We start from the raw sequence: 11,188 nt of genomic DNA on the forward strand, positions 1-11,188 counted from the left end.
CATGTTGCTACCACTTCAGGCATCCGCTAAAAATAGAGGGCTGGAGCCTTTGCTTATCCCCACCAATCAGGGTACATGTAACATCCACCCTGCAACTACCGTTACGGAAAGTGAAAAGTGATTTGATTGAACTGTTTTACTAGATCAACCTAGATGTTAACAGAACTACCATAAGATGACCAGTGCTGCTGTGTCAAAACTGGATTGTTCAATTAGTGATCACCCAAGGAGTTGTTACTGAACGCACACATCAATGGCCCCACACACACACACACACACACACACACACACACACACACACACACACACACACACACACACACACACACACACACACACACACACACACACACACACACACACACACACACACACACACACACACCTGTTTCTCCATCTGTGTGAGATGAAAGGAGTCAACTCTACTGGCCCCGTCTGTTCATGCTCAGATGATCAGGTCAAAGGTCACACGAGACCTCCCCATGCATCACCAGACTGCCCTCAGCCTCTGGGTTCCTGTTCAGAATAGACTGGTTATGCTGGGGACAGTTCATATGGTGATTGATCTTACTTATATAATAATTTGAAATCAGTTTTTCTAATTCTGTTAGGAGAAGCCTTCCCTTGAAACCAGGCTCAAACACTCTTGGCCATAACAGCTGTTTTCCATAAAAGAGTTTGGGATCTTTTACATTTTATATATTTTGTTACTTTCAAATGGTTTGGTCCTCCTGGGCAAAAGTACCTCAGCACGTGGGTCACGGCATTAAAAAGGGTTCTCCAGCCCTGATCTGGGAGGGACAGCTTGGGTACCCCTCATAAGGTCATGTGACGTCTGGTGGCTCAAGATGAAGAACTGCAGTGAGTCAGAGCAGGGATCTGACAAAAATAACTGACAAAATGAAGTCTGAAAAAAGGGTGGCTCTGGTCCTTCACCAATCAATCCTACTTTATTTACACAGCACTTTTGAAGCAAAATGGCTGCACAAAGTGGAAGCCAACACAACCAGAACAAGGACTGAAATGAGTTTAAACTAAAAATATGCTTATATGAGACTTGCATAGATATGAGTTGTAGATCTATGCCAACAGGGACGACCCACGGGATGATCTAACCGCAAGACACATGTTTTAAGATTGTGTTTGAGCGAGGGCTGGATGAAATACATGTGATCTAAGCAGCTGTGTGCAGAAGCCCACCTCACTGGCACAGAGTGGATACTTGTAGGATAATGTAAGCCAGTTAATAACTCATTACGCCTTAGATCTGTCTGTTAGGGGAAAGGGTACAGAGGGTGGAGCTTACTCTCCCGTCCCCCGACAGATACCCTTATCAACGCTGTCATGAAGACTACGCCCATCTCCGCTAGGCCTCCTTTCACACCTCTGGGAAGTTTATTGGAAGGAAGAGAGCCCTGCTGTCGAATATTAAATTCTAGGAGCTCTGGACCGAAATCCACTCGGTTTAAATCGAGCCGGACTCTGATTCCAATCCGTACATGCAAAGATCCATCTTCCTTAATTTTCTTCACTGGACGGTGTGAATAAAAAACCTGGTGTGGATTATTTGACACAGATTCTTCACTCGGAGGATAGTTATCCTGTGCACTTAATTTTTTATAGATTCAGTTATATTATCTTATGTTCGAAATTATTCTTGTGATCCAAATGCTTTGAGGCACACTGTGAGATACTGTGATATAAATCAACTATTCCCTCACATCTGATCTGATATTCCTGATGTATGCGTTTGATCAATTGTCCTTTCATCTACTAACCCAAGTCCCATGGTATGGGGTTGCCCAAAGAGTGAAATTATACACGTCCTCCAACAGAGGGAGACAAATACTAAACCATAAACCTCTGAAATGCCCAGTAAAAACAATTCTGCCTTTAAATAAGGCTGATTTATAGCCCTGAAGACCAAGCTAAACAGGTACGTTTTATATCACAGAAGTGCTGAGAATGCGATCTACAGAGGTCCTCCTCTCTGCACCAGAGGGCGCTGTTTCACACGGAGACCGTTGTATGTCAGGCTCCACAATTGTATATTTTACAATAAGAAAGTGAAAAAGTGAATAGATTGAAATTGTTTGTGTGATGACTAGAACAAGATTAAGATTCTATCAGCAACAAACGTCGCTATACAAGACTATCCTAATCAGTAACCAACTTTTTTAATACGATAGAGATTTACAGGCCAACAGTTTTTATATGAACTAAGAAAGGTGTTTTATTGAAGGTCAAAACAGGACTACCAGTCAGCTCTAAGTATCACAGTATTGAGGTTATTCTTATGTCCCCGTTGGAGATTGTTGGACATCAATTGTAGTTCGATCGAGAAGACTCAAGGAGATAACAAACACAGAAGGCTAAAGTGAGCTTCACAAGACAGTGTATTGGGACGTCTCTGAGGAGTAGGTGTTGGAGGCCTGCCCACTTGAGACGTGGTGCAAAGCCCACTCCATTGTTTCCCTGCAGTGAAAGCATCACAGGCAGAGAGGTGAGGGGGCCATGCACCCTGCCCTAGCAAACGCGGTACAGTAGAGGGGACTCGCTTCAAAGTTTGAGTTATTTTAACTTTGACCTGGGGTGTCGCTTTCAGATTTGCAGATATGCAGTCCAAAAATGAAAGACTGTTTGAAGCTTGCTGTGCCACCGGGTGTCAGGCAAAGAACCTTAAGTTTGATCCCACCCACAACTGTCTGCAGTAGATTTTAAGTCCTCTTTGTTGGATAAAAACGAAAAAAAAATATTTCGACCTTTTGATGTTATGTAATGCTCAGTTATTCTTATCCCACCTCTGAGAATTTTCTGACTCCAGTTACTGACACACACACAATAATACACAGTGTGCTTTTGGGGACAACATTTAAAAAATTGGACTAATGCCACTCATTCGCATCTGGAGAAGAATTTAGGCATGGATTTTACTAGGAGGAGTCTTGGATTGGAGTCCATCTAGATTCTTGTGTCTAGTCCAGCGGTTGTGTTGGTCTGGTTGTGGTTCAGCCGTGGAGGTACTGAGCTGAGAAAACATCCAGGTGGCCTTGCAGTTCAGTGGCTCTGTTCCTGTCAAACACAAACCGTGAAACACACTTCAGTGTAACCAGATAAAGTCAGTTCAAACCCCCTTAAACCAGCTCAAGTCAGCTGAAACCACCTCAATCCAGCTCAAACCACATTAAACCAAATTAAACCCACTCATGTCAGTTTAAACCCCCTTCAACCAGCTCAAGTCAGCTCAAACCACCTTAATCCAGCTCAAACCACATTAAACCAGCTTAAGTCGGCTGGAACCACCTTAAACCAAGTCAGCTCAAACCAGGTAGGACCAGCAATATACTTTTATATATATCGCACTTTTTCGAACATTAGTGTGCAATAGTGCTAGACAAAAAAATGCGCTGTACCTGAACGTAAGTAGCTTTGGGTACAAGCTGCTGCTACAGCTAGCTAAACTGAGTGACTTAAGAAGTTCCTGCGGTGGTTGGACGGACCTGAGGACCTTGGAGCGGCGCTGGACACTCTCCAGCTGCTGGATCTTGAAGGTGAGCAGGCGGATCTGCTCCTCCAGCTCCGCCTCGCTCAGATCCACACGCTGACTCAGGCGGCTGAAGACCGACATCAGGTGGCTGATCCAGCCCACCGATTGGATGAAAAGACACCCGGAACAGGAAGTAATGAGACCAATGGGAAAGGAAACATGAAGTCATGAGTCAAAAGAGAGTCGTGTGTGTGAGTTGTGGACGGGTATGTGTGTGTGCTTGTGTGTCGGGTATCGGCAAGAGGACTACATTATGTGCGTATCAAGTGACATATACTCCTAGTTATATACTAAGAGTATATGTTGTATACTTTAGCTATAGTTATATACTCATTGTGAAACTACCGCCGCTCCCGGTGTCTGCCATCACCGGCTATGACCTCGGCCCTACAGCGTGAGACAGCAGGAGGCGACGTCGAAGGCGACTCACGAGTGGACCTGCTGGCTGCAGCCGTGGCTGGCCACGGGGACGAGGGCCCGCAGCCGCTGGGAGGCGTGCTCCACGAACTGGCGCTTCAGAGCGCGCTCCCGGGACAGCTCCGTCCAGGTGAGCTTCTCGTACAGGTAGAGCAGGCCGTAGAGCGACAGGGACAGCGCGATGAGACGCCAGCCCACCGAGCGCCACACCTGCCACCAAGCAGCCAGGTTAGTTTATCACCTTGGATCATTGTGGTGCTGCTTCGGTTTGTTTAATTGAGCTTATCTTAATTTAGTGTAAACAAGCTTATGCTTAGGATATCGTACTTTAGGTGAGCCTCATTTAATGTAGCGCGCAATCCTAATTTAGTTCTATTATCTTAGGTTATATTAGGTTAATTCAGCATCTAGTATTTATTTTAGTTTGTCTAGAATGTGGAAGGCAGGTGATGATTATTCCTGTTCGTCGATGTTTCATGTTTTTAGATAACGTCACGTCGTCATAACAGAGTTAATAAAGTAAAACCCTGTACTCACCACCCCACCGATGACTATCACCGTCATGGAGGCGCGAGAGGTCACCGACACCAGGCCCGTCGCTATGGAGACCACCATCTCATCCTTCAGGTTGGCTCCTTCCTGCACCATGTTCTGCTCAGCGGAGGGAGGGAGGGAGGGAGGGAGGGAGAGAGAGAGGGAGGGTCACAGCTGCTGACAGATGATGCCGCTGGAGGTCGAAGGTCAAAGGGATCTTATGAGCCTGAATCATAGGTACGGCTAAAAAAGAAAATAATTGACTCCTACTATTCTAAAATAACTAGTTGGTACTAACTATGTAATTAGTATTACACAGTACTAACCACATAATGAGTACTGTATGTAGTACTCACTATGTAGTTAGTATTACACAGTCCTAACCACATAGTGAGTACTGTGCAGTACTCTCTATGTAGCTAGTATTACACAGTACTAACCACATAATGAGTACTGTGTAGTACTCACTACGTGGGTAGGGGGCCCACCTGGATCCTGGGGTCCACGCCGGCCAGCGCCCTCTTGGCGTTGACGGGGCCGATGAACCGGGTGACCAGGGCGGTCCAGCCCAGAGAGAAGCGGAAGCGGATGTCCTCCTGGAAGTCTCCACAGAGCTGGGCCAGGTTCAGGTCCAGGAGCAGGTCGGGCCTGGAGCCCGGCAGCTGGAAGTGCTCCTGGGCGTCCAGGGACAGCAGCGGGCGCACGCTCTCTGCTCAAACACACACACACCACAATAAAAGGCCTCCCGAGCGGACCGGTTCACCAAAATAAAAGCCCTCTCCGAGCGGACCGAATCATCAAAATAAATGGCCTCTCAGAGCGGACGGATTTATCAAAATAAAGCCTTCTCCGAGCGGACTGATTCACCAAAATAAAAATAACAGATACACCAAAATAAAAGCCCTCTCTGAGCGGACGGATTAACCAAAATAAAAGCCCTCTCGGCAGTTCCCCCCCGCCCACCCTGGTTTTTCAGATTAACATAACGCGGAACAGACGGATTCTGATTAGCATGAAGCCAGATGCACCGCTGACGCCGGCTGAGGTCAGTGCATGTGTGTAAGCCACCCGCAGCAGGACTTTTATTTTGTGATCAGGCCGTTGCTAGTGCAGGGCTACTTAAAGGAGGGCAGGCGGACCCATCATGCTGGTCTGGGTCGCCCGGACGTCATGGCCGACTCCTGGGGAGCAGCGGTACGACAAGGAGCTCACCATCCTCTCCTCCACATGGGACACCAGTTTCTAGAGGAGGAGGAGGAGGAGGAGGGGGAGTAGTAGGAGGAGGAGGGGAGAGGGGAGGAACAAATGGGAGCAGGAGGTGAGGTGAGGTGGAGAAGGAGGAGAGGGGAGGAGGAGGAGGAGGAGAGCGAGGAGAGGAGGTTAGGGGGACCGAGGAGGAGAAGGCCAGAGAGGAAGGAAGAAGGGCAGAAGACAGGGAGGAGGAGAGAGGAAACGATTAGCGCTCAAAGACCTGAACACACACACACACACTGACTGTTGACCTCAATACTCCCTAAGTCATTAAGCCTCTCAGCTGCCTCATGATTGTGACTCTGCGTGTGTGTGTGCGTGCGTTTATGCATTTGTGTGCGTTAAAAGCTCTGCAGGCTATGGTTGAAGAAGCAGGCAGTCTAATTTGATTACTGTTTTACTAACTATACTGTAGCGCACTATTTATGATTGACTCACCAATGGATAGCATCTATTATTATTATTATTATTATTATTAATACATTAGTATAAGGGGTCAGACCACAGAAATTGCAGGACTTTTATTTTCTACGGCTAGATGTGAAGCTCATGTGTGTGTGAGCCATCCTCAAGCCCAGGTGTGTGAGCCATCCCTGAAGCCCATGTGTGTGTGAGCAGTTTTAGAGCCCATGTTTGTGTTAGGGGTTCTGAGGACCGGACGTACAGCCTTGTAGAGGGCCAGGGTGTCGGGAGTGGGGTTGAAGTCCGACCGGAACTCCTCCACCAGCACCGCCAGACTCCGGATCTGATCCAACATGGCCGCCGCCACCTACAGCAGGAATCAGTGCATAAAGGTCAAAGGTCAGACGTTGAGGGTATATATGGGGGTGTGACCGGTGGGGTTGTGATCGGGTCTGACCTGGTCAAACCCTGCTTTATAAATGGGAACCATATTTATTGTGATGAAGTAGGTCATCTGGGATGGCCAGCTGCCACCAGGGCCTTCTCTTCCCATAAGGAAGGAAAACACTGTTGCTGAGGTTACCTGCCTTCTGCATGCTCATCTCTTGGTGCTACAGACACCTGCATGTGTCTGTCACAGGTGCTGCTGGAATAAGGTGGTTGACTTTTTGATTGTCAAAATAATAATGTAATTTAATCACTGCTACTGAAAAAATACCTTAATTTAGCCAAATCAGGAGGGAAATACTATTCAACGACACAAACAAGGGACCATGGAGGCGAGGCGTGTGTGGACGTGTAGAGCTCTTTCTGGCATAAAAAGCCTGTTTAACTGTTTAAAAAATGTGTTGTTTTGAACATGTCAATTACACGTTGTATTCATGTTGACAATGCGCAGACAACTTGAAGTTAACGTAAAATCTCACATTTGTGAACGGTTTCCATAGTTAGCAGTTGCATACAGCGTCGGAGAGAGGGTTATGCTGCTCAGACACCTACAGTGTAAGGGCTTGCGATGTGGGGATGCGTGGATCTCGTTCTCGTCGCTAGAGGGTCAGGAGTCCTGGACGACTATAGTATAAAGCTACGGTGTATGTAGATGTGTTGAGCTCAGCCTGAGCAGCGATTTCTCTTTGATGTCCGCGGCCGAGTGAGGGTTAAGCTTCTCATTGTGAATTTCCTATACAATAGTTCATTACAAATTATACATAACGCTTAACACACGTTTTTACACGATACAAAAAAATGTATTAACAAATGTTACCATGGCTCATAACATGCATCCTCCTTCCCAGAAGTCACAAAACACATTTCATCCCAGCTGTAACCGCAGGTTCACTTGCTATTTAAGGGAAAAAAAATATAGTAAAGAACTTCTATAAATCACATTTTTTCGGTTAAGCCTTTTCACAAACCGTAGGAAACAAAAAATGCCAGTTAATCAGTACACTGAATAAACCAGCCGTCCCCAGTTGGGGGGCCTACATGGGGGGGACCCCCGGGGTCCGACCCGGGGGTCCGGCCGGACTCACCCGGGCGGCCACGTCCTCGCTCAGGGTGCTGATCTGGTCCCGGAGGCTGGAGCTCAGACGACCCATCTGACCTCGGACGAAGTCCAGGCGGTCCCGCAGATCCTCCCGCTCCTCAAGGCAGCATATCCTACCGCAGGGGTCGGAGGTCAGAGTTCAGGGGTCAGAGGTCAAGGCTGAGCAATGCGTTCACCGGACCTGGATCAGGGATCAAACCCGGTACCTTTGCGCCAGGAGTCCAAATGACGAGCTACTGTAATATCATCATCATGTCACTTGAATTGTTTCCTCTATTTCAGTAACTGAATTTCCTCCATCGAGAGGTCTCAAGGGTTGCTGAGATGACTTCTCTCGATAGGACATATGTGTTTCTCTGGCATGCTGTTTATCGAAGACTGGGGGATGGATGGACGAACGGGAGCCAGGCAACACAGAGTCAGACGCACTCACTTCCTGTCTGCAGCGGAAATGTTAACGGCGTCCATGGCGTCCCTGACGGCCTGGGTGATCTGCCCCGCGCGCACCGTGTGCTGGCCAAACTTGGTCTTCACGGCCGACTGGGAGATGAACTCCTGCAGGGCCAAGGTCATGTGGACAAGAGAACACACCGGGTTCAACTGTTGGTTCTGTTTGAGAGGAAGACACCTCCCTGACGGCTAACACGGTGTTACATTGCAGAGAGTGGTTTAGCGGATGCTTTTAACAAACCAAGCATGCAAATCCAATCTGAACAAGCAACGATAAGAAGTGATAATAATTACTTTAATTACAATAGTGGTTATTATGGGTGGTTGATTTCCCCATGAGCTCCGTACCTCGAACGTCCGCTCAAAGCTCTGGAACTCTTTGAGTCTCTCGTGGAAGCCCTCGGCCAGAGCGCCCCCTGCAGGAGACACACGGTGAGCCTCCCTCCTCAAGCTGCTGAGCAGCCAGTCCAGGACCGGGGTCACCGCAACCCTCCTCCTGTCTGACCCATCTCCACCCGTCTCACCCATCTCCACCCGTCTCACCCGTCTCCGGCATTCCCTGGGCGCGGTGCATCCTGGAGTACAACACCTCCTTGGCGGAGACGAAGAAGATCCGTCCGGGCGCCTCCTCCAGGCTCACCACCCTCAGCTCCTCCGCCAGGAAGCTGGCCCCGCGGTCCAGGTGCTGCTTCCTCACCTGGAGCACAAGAACCAGAACCCCCACCCGCCTAGGACCAGACCTCAGGCCTCAGACCGGCTGTAGGCGGTCTGAGGGCAAAGCACCATGTGCATTGGGCCTAAGGTCCACCGGCCACCAGGGCGGTCTGATGGGGGTCTGACGGGGTTCTGACGGGGGACTGACGGGGGTCTGATAGGGGTCTGACGGGGGTCTGACGGGGGTCTGACGGGGGTCTGACGGGGGTCTGGCGGGGTCTGACGGGGGTCTGACGGGGGTCTGGGGGGGGCGGCCTCATACCTACCTCCTCTACGTGGTCGGGCTCCGTGACCGAGGCGTCCCAGCGGTTGTGGAGGATGAAGATGTTGGGTTTGGAGATCCGCTCGCTCACCTTGTGGAAGAACAGCTTCTCCTGCGCACAGAGGGACATTGAGTGTGTTTGTTTGTGTATGTGTGTGTGCATGTCTTCGTGTATAGTACTGGTTGTGTATATGTGTGTGTATGTCTGTGTGTATAGTACTGTGTGTATGTATATCGATCGTGTGTGTGTGTGTGTGTGTGTGTGTGTGTTTAGTTATGTGTGTGTGTGTCTGTGTGTGTATAGTACTGTGAGTGTGTGTGTATAGGTGTGTGCTACCGTGTTCATCAGGGTGGACTCTGCGTTCCCCACCAGGACGAAGACGTCTGCGTCCAAACAGAACTTGTCGATCCAGCTGTCCAGCTCCTCCGTCACGTCCGTTCCAGGGCTATACCATCACAACCACACACAACATAATGGCGCTTCATCTAGGGTTTGTGTGTGTGTGTGTGTGTGTGTGTGTGTGTGTGTGTGTGTGTGTGTGTGTGAGTGTGAGTGTACTATAGGTGGATGTAGTGTAGTTTCAGTGTTTGTACAGGAAGTAGCTGTGTGTTTATGGGTATGTGTGTTTGTGGGTATGTGTGTGCGTGTGTGTGCATTCCGTGTTGTGTGGGCATGTGTGTGTGTGTGTGTGCGTGTGTGTGCGTGTGTAATGCGTGATGTGTGCCTGTCTGTCTGTGTGTGTGTGTGTGTGTGTGTGTGTGTGCGTGCGTGTGCGTGTGTGTGTCCACCTGTCCATGAGAACCAGGTCGTCTCTGAGCAGGGTGCAGCGGCCCTTGGGCCAGAACACTTTGACCAGACTGCCAGAGTCTAACGTAGGATCCATGTGGAGCGCATGGGCGAGGTGGTTCACGGTCTGAGAGACAGAGGAGAGGGGAGGGGGGGGAGAGGGAGGAGGGGGAGGAGAGAGGAGGGGGAGGAGAGGGAGGAGAGAGGAGGGGGAGGAGGGGGAGGAGGGGGAGGGGGAGGGAGGGAGGGAGGAGAGAGGAGGGGGAGGGGGAGGAGAGAGGGAGGAGGAGGGGGAGGAGAGAGGAGGGGGAGGAGAGGAGGGGGAGATAGGAGAACGGGAGGAGAGGGATTGGAAAAAGATTAGGAGAAGAGAGGACGGGAGAGAATGAGGAGGGCAGAGAGAGGGGGAGAGAGGAGACACGGTCACCATGAGAGAACCCCAAACCAGCTCCCTATGACAGCCCAGTCCTTCCAGCAGCTCCAGACCCCCAGTGCGGGGGTCCTAGCGCCCGCCATGGGCCCCTGTACCTGCAGGCTCCTCCTCTCGGCGGAGGCCTCGGTGGTGAGGTAGGGCTCCTCCCCGTCCGTGCCCTCCACCCTCAGGAAGCAGTTGGTGGTGTGGCCGATGCCCGTGGGCAGCACGCGGTCACGCAGCATGGCGTTGATCACCGTACTCTTACCGTTGCTGGTCCTGGAGGGACAACCAGTCAGAGCTCAGCTACTGGCCCTGAAACAGCCAATCAGAGCTCAGCTACTGGCCCTGAAACAGCCAATCAGAGCTCAGCTACTGGCCCAGAAACAGCCAATCAGAGATCAGCTACTGGCCCTGAAACAGCTATACCCAATTCTGTATTTTCTCCTTGATTTTCTAACGATGTATTGTTCTATAATTTCAATGTAAATGTTTATGTACTTTTTAAGTTAATTTAATTGAAACACATTTGTAATTAAAATGTCAATGCAAAAATATGTTTCAATCTTTATTTAAATTTAAACTGAAATTCCAATCAAAATTCGGATTTAAAAGAGGATGAAGAAAGGACGGTCACAGTGAATGACGCTCATAAAAAGATGACCTTTGAACCATAGCCTAAGCAAAGTGGGCAACAACTGCCAGCCTTTGACCAATTGCAACAGCAGAGGGGAACGCCTGACTCCCTGACCTGCCGAAGAAGGCCACCTTCATGTGTCTCCTGGCCAGCACGTCTCTGATGGTGGTCAGCTTGGTGCAGCAGCTCAGCAGCTCCTCGCACTGAGCCTGACCCACCACGCTGGAGC

The 11,188-nt window shown here is 49.6% G+C and overlaps 1 protein-coding gene across 1 annotated transcript in view; it reads right to left on the reverse strand.

The window, feature by feature from the left end:
- Window positions 1-2,236: 2,236 nt before the first annotated feature.
- Window positions 2,237-11,188, reverse strand: part of LOC130387685 (mitofusin-1-like) — a 9,669-nt gene continuing 717 nt past the window's right edge. The window contains exons 2-17 of the mRNA XM_056596890.1: window positions 11,074-11,188; window positions 10,439-10,601; window positions 9,913-10,037; window positions 9,461-9,569; window positions 9,128-9,235; window positions 8,691-8,844; window positions 8,496-8,563; window positions 8,131-8,252; window positions 7,684-7,810; window positions 6,414-6,518; window positions 5,638-5,740; window positions 4,987-5,207; window positions 4,502-4,615; window positions 3,978-4,174; window positions 3,501-3,635; window positions 2,237-3,072 (exon numbers count right to left, since the gene is read on the reverse strand). The exon at window positions 11,074-11,188 is cut by the window's right edge and continues 21 nt beyond it. Coding sequence (XP_056452865.1) covers window positions 3,009-3,072; window positions 3,501-3,635; window positions 3,978-4,174; window positions 4,502-4,615; window positions 4,987-5,207; window positions 5,638-5,740; window positions 6,414-6,518; window positions 7,684-7,810; window positions 8,131-8,252; window positions 8,496-8,563; window positions 8,691-8,844; window positions 9,128-9,235; window positions 9,461-9,569; window positions 9,913-10,037; window positions 10,439-10,601; window positions 11,074-11,188 — 2,030 coding nt within the window. The 3' untranslated portion in view covers window positions 2,237-3,008. The remainder of the gene's footprint in view (window positions 3,073-3,500; window positions 3,636-3,977; window positions 4,175-4,501; window positions 4,616-4,986; window positions 5,208-5,637; window positions 5,741-6,413; window positions 6,519-7,683; window positions 7,811-8,130; window positions 8,253-8,495; window positions 8,564-8,690; window positions 8,845-9,127; window positions 9,236-9,460; window positions 9,570-9,912; window positions 10,038-10,438; window positions 10,602-11,073) is intronic.

Source organism: Gadus chalcogrammus, chromosome 8 (genome assembly GCF_026213295.1).
Source record: "Gadus chalcogrammus isolate NIFS_2021 chromosome 8, NIFS_Gcha_1.0, whole genome shotgun sequence".
NCBI classification, from domain to species: domain Eukaryota; kingdom Metazoa; phylum Chordata; class Actinopteri; order Gadiformes; family Gadidae; genus Gadus; species Gadus chalcogrammus.